Raw genomic sequence first — 17,891 nt, forward strand, 5'->3', positions numbered from 1 at the left:
CCTCCACTTTCCCACACCCCTTTTTGTGATTCCTCCTCTGCTCGAGTGTGGTAAAAGCAATAACGTGATGCGAGGGTGCCCACAAGGAAAAATTCGAAATTTCGATGCCTGCATAGCTTAAAGTGAAGCATCTAATCGGAGATAGCATGGTCGTGCCAGCAGAGGAGCATGGCTATGCAGCGTCCGAATATGTAGAAGCGCGTTTTCTGCTGCTTCGCCACCATATAGCACCGTTTTCGAAGGCTCGTTTTCCGGCAAGGTTGAGAGAGAGGCATGGTCAGGTACGATGAATGAATGAAACTGAAACCTCAGATGGTGTTCGCACTTTGCAGGGAATGCCACATTAACATAACCATCTCTTACTTGGTTTTATAGAACGTGTTGGGGTCCACTCGGTGGTTCAGTAATACTCAATTTTTCTCTTTTGATCTTCAACTTGTTTCTGGGCCCGCTTTTCAACGTTAATGTCGATATTCACCATGCATTATGCTCTGATTTTCATGTCACCATCGTACGCTGGTATCATATACCTTACGCGTATGAAAATAAAGCAACCAATTTCAAACCCTGTTTTAACAAAGATACCTTTTGGTCATCACTATTTTATATAAATTGACGAAAAAGAAATATGGAATCTTTTATAAAAAAAAAGATAAATTGAATTAATGAAACATTTTATCCAAACGAAACTTTAATTTCAGTTAAAAAACAGCAGTAGTTATAATCATAGTTAAAAAAAATGATATTAAATCTAATTTCATTCGATAAAATTATTGATTTTATCTCTAATTAGTATAGGATTTTCAACACACTTTCTCCTGTGAAAGATATATATATCTCGTGTGAGACTAAATATTAACAAGTGATCTGATTGCGGTAAAACAATATATCTAACAAATAACAAATATCCTTAGTATAGACTTTAACTATAATTCTAATAACATGTTAAAATGTTGATTTAAAATCTCATAAAATTGGTTTGTAAAAGATTTATACTCGCTTATATATAATTGGTCTTAATCAATGTAAATCTTTCAATACTTTCAATATGCTCTCTCACGCCGAGATATATATCTCGAACATAAGACTAAATATTAATGAATGATCTGATAGCTGTGAAATAATATGTCTAACAAACAACAAATATTGTTAGGATAAATTCTAACTATAGTTCTGATACAATGTTAAGTTGATTTAAACTTAACTCAATCCCACAATATCGATTTGTAAACTAAGATTTACTATCGCTTATATAATTAATCTTAGTTTATATAAGACTTTTAATACTGTGTATAATGAATCAATGGAAGACAACGTTGTCATTTGAAATATAAAAAAGGAAGTAAAAGAAAAATTTGCATGCGTTTTATTACACAAATTGAGTTCATAGGAATCTAGAAGGACAAAGAAAAGAATACAAGATGGTCAAAAAGAGAGAGAGAGAGGAGAAAGTTGTATGGATGACAAGGACGATTCCATAAGCAATTAGAAAGAATGGATAAATGAAAAATGAGGAGTATATGGGGTTATGTTTATTTCACAGAATAATAGAATAGAATAATGGATGGTGTTAGGAAATTTCCATTGTATATACACCTCCCCAGCCAAACCAGGTGGCATTATCGTCGTTATACATATATCCAATCACGTTTTTTCTAAACAGCAAATAAAAGAAGAAGAATAGAACTTTGACTGTAGCAACTATGAGATGCAAGTCCAGTTTGTGGCCACTGCTCACTTTGGCGGCACAAAACAATATGTCGGCTACTTCATTCGAGATAAGATTGAATTATTGAATATGCCTGGTCACCCTCAGGACCCTTGCAAAATAGAAGACTGAATATTGGCCTAAAATAAATTATTATGCCCAGTTCAACTTTATTTATTTTTTATCAGTGTATGAATGCAAGTGTGAAATCTCTCACCTTAATCAAATCGAGTAACCTATGAATAACAAGAACATGAAAAAACTTAACATCTTAAGATTTTAAATCCAGTGTGGTGTTTTTTTTTTTTTAATTAACCTCTTCAGATTTTATTCATGGTTACATATTTTTTAGTGTTTGCTTTCCTTTAATTATCACAATTTTGGATACATAAAATCTTAAGTTATTAGTATTTTATATAGTTTTTTATCATATGATTCATGACTATAACTAACACGTGTATATATATTATATATATAAACCCACTATATATAAAACCACTGTTATTTCTTTAATGGACTCGGTGAGGCTTCTAGAGTTTACCCAAATTAAATTCCATAGTGACGACTGTGTATTAGTCTGACAGCCCAAAATATTTACTAATCTCATTAGGTGGCCATTTTCTTGTCTGTGTTTGATTTTGTGTTAGTTGGTGAAAGAGACAGCTAATTTTGTTTGGTTTCGCAAAAGAGAAAAAAAGACTCATAATTAAAGAAAAAACATTATCTCCTTTTGTTAAAGTAAACTAAAAATTTAAAATTTTGTAGATAATTTGTTAGTTAAACTTGATCCATCAGCCGGTGTTTGCCTGCGGATTCGTGTATGTTTGCTCGACAAGTTTTCTCTAAGAGAAAGATGTGGTACAGAAATCCATGCATTTATTAAGATGTCCAAATCTTAGAAAGGTGATCAAACTTTTAATGCTGTTCCTTGTACTTTAAAACTCGGAGCTTATATCCTGTCACAAATAGGTTTTATCATTACATGGCTTCACAATTGAAGATAAGAAAGCAAACATTGGTTTGTACAGTAACTTTCATTCTACGTAGTTTATGATAATTTTCCTTTTCTTTTGCTATTATCCAATAGTTATTTACACAATTTTCTCAGTCCCGTGATTTAGTAACAGGTTAATTCTTCCCAACTAGTTATAGTTGTTGGCATATAAGTAACAAGTCAACCAGCTATCCTTTTTTTTGCTACTATCTAATAGCGACTACACATTTACACAATATTATTCTAGTCCCATGAATTAACAGGTCAAGTCTCTTCAACCAGTGATCGACCCTAGGTCCTGCAAAAAAGGAACAGTAAATCAAATTATCAGCAGAGAGCCAGAGGAAAACGAAACAGATATACATGAAGCTAAAACAAGTACCAAAAACATAGGTTAGTTTGATCAACATCAATAGACAAGATGTAAACATTACTGTTTTTGGTGATAATATTTGTCCAGCAGCATCTCTGAATACTCTCCAAAAGTAAGGGCAGAATTTGATGGAATAAGCTGGAAAAGAAATGATAAAAATTCAGCCCATAAGCTCGTTTTTGACATTAGAAACAAGGATTACCTCATTTAATATAAAGGAAGCAGCAGGTTCAGGCCGTATCATCAACATACCGAGATTATACCAGGCAGAATTCTAACATCACAGATTTCAAAGTGAGATGGATTCGTAGTTACTAAATGGTTATGTAAAAAACCATACTTTTTGGGTGGAACCCTGAAATGTTATTGCCTAGCATGCCACATATGATGTTGCAAAAGTCACTCCCTTTTCTTTTCTTTCTTTTAATGTCATCTTTTACTTATTCAAATCTCATGGTAAGTTATTTCATGCTAAATGTGAAGAATTATCACGAGCTCAAGAATAATACATACCTCTTTATGAATGCGAACTTCCTCGGGGAAATTGAGTTTTTCATCCCTGTAAAGCATAATTAATGACACATTATTATAGAACTGATCACTGACCTGAGATTTCCCTAATGTTCTTTCTACAGAAGATAGCTCCTGACATAATTTAAGCAACAGAACAGTCCAGCATTATTGTTCAGACTTGGAGAGCATACCAGTCCGGTTGCATGAATAATGCAAATGTCGAGCGCTCAATGCCAGAAGACTTCTCCCCCTTGGGAGCCTAAAAGTATCATAGCATTCACATTTTATTACAAAAAACTGCTTATGGAAACTGAACAAAAAAAGGAAATACTTGAGTTAAAGAAATTGCATTTGGTGATAGATGCCAAATATTAGGGAAACACTAGGCAAAGTTCTTTAAAAATTTGTATATAAATATTAATGAATTAATCAATAAATATTTGACATCAAACTTATTACTACGCTTTTTTTTTTGTTACATCATGGACATTAAGCACGTATCTGTCTATGTAAGATTGAGTAGATCTCCAAGCAAACTAAGAAAATGCTATCTAACATTCAAACTACCAGCATCCCATAACTTCGTAAATAAATGGAAAACAAACAGGAACACTTTCTTCTAAAATGAACTTTATAAAGCATTATTCAGAATATTGAAAATCACTGAAGAATAAGAACATCAGGAGAGATAATTATGACATCAACAATTAGCATGTGTACAAGCTATCAGTGATGCAAAGCATAAAGACAGAAGAGGGAATATACGAAACAACTTCGACGGGATGACCATGACATATTCTACAAGTCTATTAAATATGTATGTCATTGGAATTTCTAAATTACCTGAACACAATGAGGTGTTGCACAAAGATAACTTCCAGAAAGTATTTCAGTGGTTTCACCAATTTGGTATGCTATATCATCTACTCCGAAGACAACCTATAATATTGAAAAAACAATGACTAAATGCATTATACTCATTCACGAAAAGTCTAAGCTTCAAATTTGCAATAATTCAAGCAATGATTTTATTATTTTTTAAGTTAAGGAATACTTCTAGCAGCCACGTGTTACAAACTTTTTCATTATATTCTGTCATATGAATTGACATATTTATCTACCAAAGGAAATGTTTCTAGCAATATACTCTTTTGAACATGACATTATTGGATGAAATTCGTGAGTTCCTAAATCATCGAAGTCACTCATACTTCCTGTTAAAGAGTGATTTACCGGCATCTCCCTATCTAAACTTGCATCATCCTTATCTAAAGCATCTGAATCCACTTCACAAAAAATTCCAATCCAAAATCACTCAACACTGTCAGAAGAAAGGATAAATTTCACCAACACTTACCTGCCCAGAAAGGACGGGTTCTTCACATTGAGAGAAAGATTAACCAGGAACCAGTATTAATGTTGCAATTATGTAATTTTTTAATAATTATGTAATTTTCTAGCAATATACTCTTTTGAACATGACATTATTGGATGAAATTCGTGAGTTACTAAATCATCGAAGTCACTCATACGTCTTATTAAAGAGTGATTTACCGGCATTTCCCTATCTAAAATTGCACCATCCCTATCTAAAGCATCTGAATCCACTTCACAAAAAAATTCCAATCCAAAATCACTCAACAATGTCAGAAGAAAGGATAAATTTCACCAACACTTAACTGCCCAGAAAGGACGGGTTCTTCACATTGAGAGAAAGATTAACCAGGAATCAGTATTAATTAATGTTGCAATTATGTTTTTTAATAATTTATATATCTAATGTTACTTGTAATTCTAGAAGAATTTATACTTTGACAATTTGATCACTTCTTGTTCGAATATAGAGGCCAGCAGCACTATCAGGGCAAGACATTTCTACACCATCTTTCGTAAACATACCACAAGTTAGACCTACATATTGAATTGAAATGAAAATTAGGCAAATGATAGCATCTGAAGAACTATAATATTGTTACTCTTTGCAACAATTTAATTTATTAATGTCCACGAACTTCTCCAGTTAAGTTTAACTAGGAAGATAAGGTATAAAAAGTTAATCTTACACTGAATGAAAAAAATGAGAGCACAACACATTTCCTATAACAATAAACATATAATCAACCTGTCAGTGAACCATGGTCAGTATGCCATCCACACCATGATGACAAAGAGTTACCATCTGGATCTCTGTTAAACATTTGTAACTCGTTAATATATATTCATGCATATGAACATGTACAACTAGAAATGTCTGTGCTGTTCAGGTATATATACTTATATTATACTTATTAAACTTTAGAACTAAAATATACTCTAAACAGCATTTTGAAGTGAGCTGAAAAGCTTTACGGTTCCAGGCTATACATAGAAAGAAATGTTATGCCCTTTAAACAGCCATCAAAATATAAGTGTTCCTCCTAGCATCACATTCAATCTCCTTCACAACTTTTAAGTATAGAAAATGTTTACTCTAGCATGAAGATTGTACCTCAATTATCCCAGTCTTTTGAGAATTCGAGACATGATGATAATTTTATTAGATGTCCAACCTCTACTAGAACCCTATAATCAGGGTTTAAACTAAAATAAGGATACCAAATAGCCAGTGAGATTGATTTAGTGATGAGGGGTTTTAGTAGGATTAAATAGGATCATAAATTCAAACCACATAGATACTTTTATGTAAAAGAAAAAACCAACATAATGTTTTTTTAATGTGATATCATTCTAGTTCAAATGATTTTGAAATAATAAAACCATAATCTAATTACAATATTAATATTAAAACAATTTAAGGTTTACCATTGTCTTGACTTTAATGTCACCAATTAGAAAAAAATACTAGAGAACACTATCTATGACAGAAATCTTATAACAAGCAAGGAGACAATTTACGACATATTTACCCTTGTTGGGAAGGAAAATAATATAGCAAACGTCCTTTGTGACAGCGGGAGCGACGAAGTATTGATTCCAGACCTTCATCCTTACGAGTTTTCATCCCTCTCGATACTGACAAATTGTTTGAGTGTGACAATGTATTAGGACAGAAATAGAAGTGAAAACAAAAGTACAATGGGTTGTTATGAGCACAAAAAGAAATGGTGAGTGACAATTGCCATGACAGTGTGAGGTGAGGTTGCCCTCCACTTACATACTCTTTTTAGGCTCCCCTCCACTAGCATACTCTTTTTGTGGCTCTATCTCTAATGGAAGGGGGGTTTGGGTCCCTTTACGCCCAACGTTATTTTGCATGTAAATGGATAACACTGTGATATGTGACCCTTTTATTAGATCTACGTTCAAGGATGACTCCTAGCTTAGAGAGCAATGCGAGTGAGGGAAAAAGGAATAAAATGCTTTGAGGTAAATTACGTCTACTACTGCTAAAATGAAACAGTATTATATCCTTTAAAACAATTCCATGAGATATCAGGGGATAAAAATCAAATCCTGTTATTTTCAAGAAAGAATTTCTATACCAGATTATTTTTTATGCCATGTAAAACCTCTAAGAGCTTCTATATTATTATAAATAAGTCACTTAAACTAGCGAAAAAAAAAATCTTTACTTGATTCCAAAATAGGACTGAAAATTAACTTTACAAGGAATAAATAAGCAAAAAAGTAGTCGGACTTCCCACAGGCAGCTATTGGAATAAAATAGAAAGCCTGGTGAATACCATAGACCATTCAAGTCTAAAGCCAAATAAAATAGTGCTTCCTGTCTTACCATATTGATCACAGTGATATGCCAACATCAATCCGACATCAAATATCAGCATGCCAAGTGCTTTGAAAGCTACACGTTGAGAATAAATAAATGATGAACTGCAACCAATCACTTTAGCATCAAGAAAAAATAAACCAAGACAATTTATTATCATCCACTAACGTAATCATAGTTTGGAAGAAGTACGAATATCAGGTTAATTTTAGTTCAGAATAATTTAATCATCTATCCTGAAACGATGAAAAGACTATAAGAAAATTACAAAGGAAATGTTGGTGAGAACACGTTAGGAAGCACTCAGCTGCTCAAGACGATAAATAAGAAACCAATTATTGGTTGGAAATATTTTAACCAAGAATTCCATTTTAGTAATTTTCAAGACATTAACTCTGTCAAACATGAAATATTCTTTCAATAAGTGTAAATTACGCTAATTAATGTTTCCAGCATCTACAGTAGACCTGTAAAGAGTCGCAAAAAACAGACAATAGGTACATGCAGAATGAAACAACAAAAGTTGATTGCTGCATTCGCAAAGGCATAACTTATCATCGTGTAAAAATACAGGAAAAAAAATTATCTATAAACACAGCAATATATATCTCCACAAATTAGGTAAACAGAATCAGTTCAGGTTCAGGGCCTACCCACTTCAAGTTCCGGTAAAGTGTTCCTAGGCCATATATTTGATCCACAATATGATGGATACCTGCAGAAAACACAAATCCAAGGAAATGCGCATGATCATAGACAGAGAGATTCAGAGAGAACAACACAATATAATATAAATGCCACTAAGAAAGTAAGAAGGATAAGATGACAATAAAAACGTAAACCACAATGGTTCTATATGATAAATAAGAACCTGTTGACTGAGGTGATAACTCAGTATAATTCTGTAATAAATTATGTCAATGCCACATCTAAAAGAATAATAATTGAATTATAATATCTTAAATTTCGATTTAGATTTAATTCAATTCTACAAAACTGGTTTGTAAAGTGAAGAGTTGTCTCTTAATTATATACTGTATCTTAACATTATCTGTATTATGTTTTCCCCAATAAACCTCTTCACGTCCAGCATTATGGCGGGTGACTCCTTTAATACATCTTGGGTACTATTATAGAATTGGGATTTGGACTTAACTCAATATGAAGATCGTTCCAACTCATATACTGATGTTTTGCCCCTATCTCTCTAACCAATATTAGACTTAAGTTTTTTCCAATGTAATAAATATGAAAAAAAATGAAAAATCTGTGATGTTTTCATCTATCATTACCGTTGTAGCAAAGAAGTCTCTGTTGTAGGTGTATCAAGTATGGGATTGGCGTAGAAAGATCCCTTTAATATATCTGCACTCCAGGAATAAAAGAAGTAGATAACAAAAATAGACATACTTAATGCATGCATGCAAGCAACTAGACACCAGAATTCCCAAATTCACGGATACAAATTAAATAATATCATTAGTATCATATAGTTTAATTTACTAACTAGAATTATAGATCAGATTTTAATTTTATTAAGAACTTTAACACAACAATCATTACTTTCTTTTGTCACTTCCAGAGCATGTCTTCCTTTCCTTTTGATGCTGTAACCCATACAAGTGGAAATCATAATTTATGTGTAGAATGATCAAATTATATTTCAACAATCTAACATCCTGATTCCAGAAAGCAATTGTAACAATTTCTCCAATGGGCACAGTAACTACAGCAATAACTTTGACAAATCTGTGTGGGATTCTAATTCAAAGCATCTGATCGGTAATCAACCAATCTGGTCTCCATAGAAAACCATTCTGTGCAGAATAAAGCACATTTTCTCAACATCTAAGTATCAACCAGAGTTGAAACACCAGAGACCATAGCAATAAACAAAATTTAACCCATAAAAAAATTCAAGGCTTCAAAGAGAAACGACCAAAAATTACTATGTCAAACAGATGAAAGAGGTACCTGGCTTCCCTGACTCGAGTTTCTCTTTCCCATGACTCCAACCAAAATTGTACCTATGAATTAAAGGTGGATAGAAACGGCATAAGTTATTTGCCACCACAGAAAGCTATGGCCACAGGGCCTTGAACTAACGGCAGAAGAAAACATATGTAATGCAAATGAACGAAGCAGAAAATGCAATGCAAAGTGAATATTTAGTAGTAAGAAGTCTTAAATACAGATAAGTTACCTACTGTTAGGATCTTCAAGATCCTCCTTTACTTCTTTGGGAAGTTTCGCCAATCTGACCAAAAGTTCAAGATATGTTATCATCAACAAAAACATCATCTTCTAGTGGTCTCCTTGAATGATTTAAAACTAGTGCGCCTGGAATATTTGTAGTGACATCATCTCAAAGCACAAACCTTGGTGCAAGTTGCAATAGATTTCTGCGCAGTGAAGGGTATCCTGGAACCTGTAATCAATTTCAATAAAATAATTATGACAGCACAAATTGTAATGCAGGCAGAAATTCAACACACAGGATTTGCCAGCTCCAGAGATGCTACATCATTTTTTATCATCATCACTATGAAGGAAAAAAATTATGTTTATGACAATAACTGGACATAGCATAACCCCATTCCCAATTTATAACAGAAGAAACAACTATATAAACTAGTATAGGGGCTTTGTACAAAAAAATCAGTTTCGGAAGTAAGTGCTACTACACTACATTGTTCAATGAAAAAAAAATAATAACTGTAACAGTTGGTAAACTGTACTACAGACACAGCTTTCAGTTACTGTTGTTTCAGTTTATGATCTTTTACAGACTTGGTTCAACTGTACATCCAAACATCATCAACAATTAAATCTGTTAAGAGCAACTTCAGAAATCAACGAATTATAACCCCTCCCCATAAGAAAAACAGAGGATTAAACACAAAGAGTGATTATATTTGAAACAAGTTTAATTACTCATTTAGTTCGTATACCATTTTAATCTCTATACACACACTTTTTAATTCATCTTAATCCTTGCGCACCAAAATTGTAAAAACCAAATCGGATAATAAAAAGTGCACGTGTAAAGACAAAAATGACTAGTTTCCAGGAATATGGGTTAATATAAACATTTTGTAGGAACTAAACCAGCGATTAAAACTGAAAAATGTGAACAAACACGTGAAACAGTAGCGCATACATCAGAGACGGATAGAATCCCCAACCCATTGGGTCCAAAGCCTTCTTCAATCTTCAACGACAAGTCAGCGTTCTTATCCTGTTACAACGGAGTGAGAACATCAACAATCAAACAAACACACGGCACTGTACAAAAACAAAGACAGAGCCATCAGCGAACAAAGCAAGGCATTACAATAACAGAGGATCAAACAAATATCATACGAATGATAGTAATATTTTAAAGCTGAAAGCCACTTGAACGTCGATTGCGGTCTCTAAAAATTCACACAAACATGGAAAACGAAAACAAAGAACATGAAGGATAGAGAGAGAAACAGATACTTGGAGTTGAAAGAATGAAATAGACGTAGTGGTGAGGGTGGGAAAGGAGGTTTCGGAGGAACGAGACATGGCGTAGCGGGGAACGACAGCGTTTTGAGAAATTGGTTGGGGGAAGCGAAAGAGGGTCCGCGTCTGCATGCTCATGGGACTTTCTTTTGATTTCAAATGAGAACAACCTTTCAAATTGAGTAGAAGAAGAGAAGACCCAAAAGGGTAGTCACATTATTATTTAAATAAATTACTCTTATTTTCTTGTATACGTTATTTATTAAAGTATTTTCCATACTTTTTTAGGAAGAAAAAGTACTTTTTACATGAATTTATAATTAAAATGAATCCAGACATACATGTCAAAAACATGAATTATTTTTCGTACAAGAAAAAATAATAATGTACATAATTTCTTATCCTAACTTTTAGCGTACCTATGTAATTGTCAATACATGCAAAAGTCATCTTCACACTTCCATTATTCTATCTCCCTACTTTAGCGGATTTCCATATGAACACAATTTAAAACAATTTTGGTTTAATTATTTAAAAAATGTATATATATATATATATATATATATATATATATATATATATATAAAGGTTAACTACAGTGTAGAAAAGATCTTAAAATTTAACTACTTGTAAAAAAAGTTAACTGATGAAAAAGATGGGTTATAATTTTAGAAGCAATAGTATTTTCATTGTTTTTGTTTTAGGTGGATTTTAGGTCAATTTTAGTGATTAGAAAATAATCTAATGTTAAAGTGAATCTATAGTTGGTAATTAATAATTAATATATAAATTTTGAGGTAGAGTTTTAATTACTATTGATTTAGTTATAATTTAATTATTAGTTATAATCTAATTACGCTACTTATTCATAAGTTAATTAATATTAATGTTAATATACTTTAATTTATAATCGACTAGTATATTTGATGATTGATCAAATTTACACATTGCTATACAATTCGAATTATAATTGATCATTTCATTTGTGACTGATATATAGTCATACGAAATTTTAATTATCTTTCTTTTTTAACTTATCAACTTTTTTTTTTTTATGTTTGGTGTTATTTATAAATGGGTTATTTTCTTTAATAGTACTATAGTTCCGTTCAATTCACTAGTTCCAATATTATAATATAACTTTCCACTCCTTGCAATACTATTATTAGTTGTTCGGCAAATTTGACCAACTGTTGCGTGTGATATGCAAAATCGAATATGGATTTCTATTATATGAATCCTTTCCAAATTTTAATATCATTTAAGAACATTTTAAAAAAATAGTGCACTTTTTAATTAAATCATTTAATTTCTTGCTTATAGTAAATTCTATGACTTTTATGTCTTAAAAACATTACTTATAGTTAATTTTTATTCAATACGTTATCTTTAAATAAAATAAGACATGAATGTTATGCTATTATGTTAAAATTATAAGAATAATGAAGAATGTTTATTAAAAATATAAAAAGTAGGTGTTTGTTTAAAAATTAAAAGAGTACAGTGATAAATTTTTATTAAAAAATGTAAGAATAAAATATATTTAAAAAGCAAAAAAATGAATGCTATAAAACTCAACTTTGTATAATTAACTTTCATGATTTATATTTTTACTAAAAATTCGAATACCTTTCCGATTAATTAATAGACTTTTTTTACCCTATAGAGTAATCATAACAAAATAAGACTTGCTTAGAACCATTGCATTGATTTTCATATATATTCTAATTTGTTCGTAAACAGCTAGTTATTAAAATAAATTTTTATTACTTTTATATTTATACATATGCCTCATGAATTATTTGAACTGTTACACGGGTATTTTCTTTTGTTTTTCAAATATTATATATATCCTTAATCTATTTCTTCATTTTTTTTTTCTGTTATACATTAAATAGCGCGGGAAATCTGGTATTGAGCTGTTGGAAAGTGGTGGCAGCACTGGTTCGTTGGTTGCATTGCATAACACAAAGAGGAAGAGAAAACATGGAAGATTCTGGAGCGATTCTCTCTCACATTTCATCACTGAAGGAAATGCTGGATCAGGTATGTATGCATCTGTGTTCATCCTCTCTATTTCTTTCTTCGTTCGTTGTTGATTTATGTTGGAGAAAAGCAGGTAAACGAAGAGATGGAGGCTACTATAGAGATTACTCGAGAGATTGAATCCAGCATCGTCAAATGCGAGGAGATCGAGGCCGATTTGGCAACTAGGGAAGCGGATTTGATCAAAACCTCTGCCATCTTGCAGTTCGACACCGTTGGATACGTCACCGTCGCAGGTATATCATAGACTCTGCTAATTTCAAGTCGCTCTTCATCTTCTAATTTTCAGTTAGTTACATGCATTGCTGTATTAGATGTTTGCTGTCATCAATTAATTCCTGAATTTTTAGAAACAAACAACATGAAAACCTCATTTGGCAATCAAATAATTTAGTTATACGTGTGCACTTCTATTTATAAGATTTGCTCGGTAATGATATACGGTTCAAATTCCTTATTCATCTATAAGTTGATCCATGAGTGAAAAATCCTAAATCAACTGATCGAAAATTAATAGACTACTCTTGATACTTTCTTCTTTTGCTTCCTGCTAGTCTAGGATTTTAGGACCTAGTTATGTGCTTTTTATTTTATAATAGACTAGTAACAAAAATATTATTTAAATAAATATGTAAATATTTACCGGAAAAGCAACTTGTTTTTGATAAAGCAAATATAATTTGTGATTTAGCTTGAAATTTCTGGAAATTTTCTTTCTGGACTTACTTTCTTATATTTAATGTCGCAGACCTTGTCCGATGCTACAAGTTCTTTTTGAGTCACACAATAATTTTTCCCCACACACCTATCAGATTCATTTGAAAAGTCCATAGACATCGTTATAACATACTATAGGATTTTTGGGACTTGTTAATTAACAAGTTTGATGAAATGAGTCTTAGTACCACTAACCCCTCCCCCTTTGGAAAAAAATGAAGGCAGTGCAGGGATTGTTTGGATACATGTTAGAAATATTTTTGAGAGTTTCGCTACTTAAAAAAATAAAGTTTTCTTTTCAACAGGGAAACTCCTATAAACACATTATTTTATCCAAACAGGTTCATAGTCTTGATTTTTCACTCCATGTTAAGTTTACATATTTACCTCTAATATATTTTTTTAACCTAAAACCTCAAAAGATTAGATGTATGGGTCGTTGTCGCTTGAATGCTGTTCCACATGCACATCTTTATCTAACAGTGAGCATTTTTGTCAGACTTGCACCACAAATTAGGTCGAGAGAACTATATAAGCAAATGTGACATTACATCCAATTCAAACTGTTGATACTATATGTGTGAGCCTTTCCACTAATGTAAGTATTACTCAACATATCTATCTCTGCGCACTCCAATAATATGTTTCTTCCAAACTCATGAATCTTGGTCTATGTAGTTTATATTGACATTAAATTTATTCATCCAAAATTAAATATGTATGTTACTTCCTCAAAAAAAGTTTCCCGTCCCTTTTCCGACGTTCTGGAGATGTTTGCTTACATATACAAGAGCTAATTCTGAACGAAATAAATGTTGCAGATTTGAAGTTCTAGTTAGTAGTTACTTTAGAGAGCATTCATTTGTCGGAATTTGGATCTTTAGCTAATTTTCCTTGAACAATTCATAGATTGGAGATCTTGTTTTTGCTGTTCAACTTACGTACATAGTCACAATGTTTTTCTATTCATTTATAGCTGATTTAAAGGCTTCAGCAAGTACCTTGGAGAAGGAGTTATGCAGTCTTAGAATGAAGCGAGATGGGATCGTTAATGAAATGGATGAAAAACGGTATTGATAAACACTTAATTAGTATACATAGATGAAGTTATTGAAGTCCAATTTTGAACCGGGTTTTCCGTAACTCCGCCAGCAAATGCTGAAGTTATTTTTCATAGGCGGCAACATATCTCAAAAATCAATCATATAAAGCAAGAAGTATCAGTTTTGAAGTAGATGTAAGGCTATAAGATTGCTATATGTCTTCGCATTTATTTTGGGGCACTTTGAGGAATTGAAATGACAAAAACTGTCCCCGGAGATTCATACGAAGTATGGGATCCGTGTTATTTCTAAAAGTAATATAAGATCTAGTTTGAGGACCAGTTCTATGATCCTTTAGCTGACTGAGTATAGTTTTCGAAACTAGTTTCTCACTTCTCTTTGCTTGCTATGTTGCTAATATAATAGAACATATGCCTTAGTGCCTTCATGTATTTGTCTGTGTGTTTATGTATTTCATCTTCGAATACAATTTGAATCCTCACTTCAAGCTTTCTCATCATGGGATCTAATTCTAAAATGAAGTTAGTCCTCCGTGGAAGTGACATTATCTTTTGTAACGGTTACATCTCAATTTTTGATGACTGAGTGATTACTTTTTATACAGGGGAGCTTTTACAACACTATGTTTAGAATTTCAGAAAGAAATTGACAAGAGAGAAGATTGTGAAGTGAGATCTTTGTTGTTGGAGAAAGATTCCCTCGAAAATGAAATTGAACTTATGGATAAGAAAAATAATGTCTTGGAAAATTCAGTATTGGCATTTGTGGAGGAGATTCTCGAAGATCTTCATAGTTCGAACTCAGGTAGATTTTTTAACCTTTGTCCAATGAAAGTTCTATATTACTATCAATATAAGAATTGAATAGGAAAACAGGTTTTAAATTTCTCTTGTGATCTGTGTATCGCTAGTGGCAAGAGACATTTTTTTTTTTGTTGTATCTGTGTTGTGTGAGAATTGCTTGTGCTGTTTGGGATAATTTGCTAATCCTTTACTTATAATTTATTTTCTCACTCTAAACCAAATATAAGACGACATACACAGGGAATTTAATATATCTGCACAAATTTTGGTATATAAAACTAATTATTAAAGTTAATAAAGTATTAGATGTTGATTATTGACAGTGAGGTTTTGTAACCTTTCCAATCCACTTCCCCATGCCCCGTAATGCAGCATTACAAGTTCAGATACAGAGGAGTACCTGGGAGAATGAGAAATTGCTTAAGGATATCAATGATTTGAAGACTACACTGCTTTCAGCAATTGGGACCAGTGGTGACGGTCAATAAGTTCCTTTCTTTAAGAAATTAACAGGAGTTTCAAGTCAAGTAGTCAGGTTTGGTCATTACTGATATTTTACTGAAGTTTAGAGATGGATATAAACTTGGAAAGTTACTTAAGAACTAAACAGCAGCCTATTTTCCTTGTTCTGGCAAGTGATAAAAACAAAACAATGCCAGAATGCTAGTCCATTTGGTTCATTACTAATTAGCATCATGATATCTCATTCATATTCTCTTATATTACTTTAATTTAACCTAGATACGGAATATATGAAGAGTAGCTTTTAGCAAATAAATGGCCACTGCGCACATTTGAATCGAAACTAAATTATGGTCACAAAGTCCCAGGCGCCAGATACAGGCAACAACTATATGAAGAGTTGAAGATAAAAAAATGAAGCACGTGTTATTGCTCCATTGAAGTTGGCAGGTGTAAAGAACTGCAATCAGGTCCGTGAAAGATAGTTTTCTTGTTGAATTCTCTCCCTTGCGGAGTATGAGCTTTACAGGGCAACAAACTCTTAGCGGTGAAGCAGCTTTTCACGTTTGGATACAGTTGCCTCCTGAGGATTATGCTGCCTCACATGTGGGTTATGGCCACTAGCCTGTGTTGGTCAACTACAGACTTAACAAGCTTATAGATTTTGAATTGGTACGACAACATTAAGACAAGGAAGTATTTCCATTTCGTACTCTCTGTATGTACTTTTTTTTCCCGCAGGGAGTGCTTGACATCGTTCGTACCTGAAAAGAGACTTCCTCATATCATTTTCTAGCTCTCAGAAGGACAAATATGCTCATTTAAGTTGCTCTTTTTGGGTAGGGGTCCTGCTCGTAGTCTCCACAAGCTTGCTTATTGATATTACGTAATAGTATGTGACTGTTTGGTCACCATCAGCTTCAGTTTGGGACCCATAATTTAGAGCATTGGTTCTGCTTAAGTATGACAGTAAGAAACAAACTGGGGCTTTCAGGTTATTATTTGAGTAAGGTTGCTCATAAATGACTCATTCATCAAATTGTGAAACGGCCAACCTTTTCTTCAAATTGCAAGGTATTTTTCCACTTGAAACAGGTTTCCCATACTTGCGTCTCTGTTCATTTTTAACTTCGGACTGAATTTCCTTGGGCTGTAACTTATTACAAGTTTTACAGTGTTGAGTTTCAGATTTTCAATTTTATTGCTGCAGTTATAATGTCGTTTCTGATCTTATAACTACAAACAGTAAAGCAAAATACTTTCCTTCAAAATATAGGTATGCAGGGCTTAGTTATATGCAGAACGATGCCTATCCATCTAAAGGTTCTTGACTTGTCAATTTTGATTTAGCCCTTTCAACATCAAATGAGTGAGAATCATGCTCATCGTTTACGGTACTATCGACAACGCTGCAATTATTTTAACTTCCAGGTGAATTTGATGTGGAGGGTTTTGGGGATCTGTATTACTTAAACCTGCACAATAATTCAGAATGCACGATGCCGTTGCACGTAGGAAACAATTCATAGTCATAATTGATCTACTTAAAACTATATAAAAAAAAGTAGCAATTTAAAGTAATGATAAATATTAAATCAAAATAAAATATTTTTTAACATGCTGTAATTCGTCCTGTAATAATGTGAGGCCACAAGCCAGTAATGGCTCCTTCGAGTCAAAGAGAAACGCTTGGAACCCAAGAGATGGAAAACAACAGGAAGCTCCCTCAGCCAAGTAAAGGAGTGTGTGGTTTACAAAATAAATTGAATTGAGGAGGAACACCAAAAGAATTATGTCTTCTGCATCAGAGACAGTGAACTTGTTTACCACGTGAATATCACGTGCAACACAAAGATTGATTTTGGTTTCCTACAAATTTTCTTTTTGCTATCAACGCAGCTGCAAGACATCTGTAAGTTACTTTAGGTTTTGATTTATAGCCAAATGAAGTGTTTTGTTTTTGTTTTCTCCATCTTCAAGTCTTCATCTAAAACT

The 17,891-nt window shown here is 32.7% G+C and overlaps 1 protein-coding gene and 1 pseudogene across 1 annotated transcript; one reads left to right on the forward strand and one right to left on the reverse strand.

The window, feature by feature from the left end:
• Positions 1 to 2,702: 2,702 nt before the first annotated feature.
• On the reverse strand, positions 2,703 to 10,997 carry LOC124846124 (uncharacterized). The gene is made up of 16 exons (XM_088099759.1): positions 10,799 to 10,997; positions 10,476 to 10,553; positions 9,694 to 9,743; positions 9,519 to 9,572; positions 9,290 to 9,342; positions 8,608 to 8,680; positions 7,969 to 8,030; positions 7,322 to 7,390; positions 6,495 to 6,600; positions 5,711 to 5,775; positions 5,399 to 5,499; positions 4,432 to 4,527; positions 3,780 to 3,847; positions 3,589 to 3,634; positions 3,137 to 3,213; positions 2,703 to 3,000 (listed from the first exon to the last, which is right to left on the reverse strand). Exons 1-16 carry the CDS (start codon positions 10,940 to 10,942, stop codon positions 2,994 to 2,996), a joined length of 1,149 nt encoding a protein of 382 aa, XP_087955885.1. The 5' UTR covers positions 10,943 to 10,997; the 3' UTR covers positions 2,703 to 2,993.
• Positions 10,998 to 12,711: 1,714 nt separating this feature from the next.
• LOC124846123 (uncharacterized) lies at positions 12,712 to 17,026 on the forward strand (annotated as a pseudogene).
• The last annotated feature ends 865 nt before the right edge of the window (positions 17,027 to 17,891 follow it).

The sequence above is a fragment of the Vigna umbellata genome, chromosome 9, assembly GCF_029865625.1.
Source record: "Vigna umbellata cultivar VRB3 chromosome 9, Vumbellata_1.0, whole genome shotgun sequence".
Taxonomy (NCBI): domain Eukaryota; kingdom Viridiplantae; phylum Streptophyta; class Magnoliopsida; order Fabales; family Fabaceae; genus Vigna; species Vigna umbellata.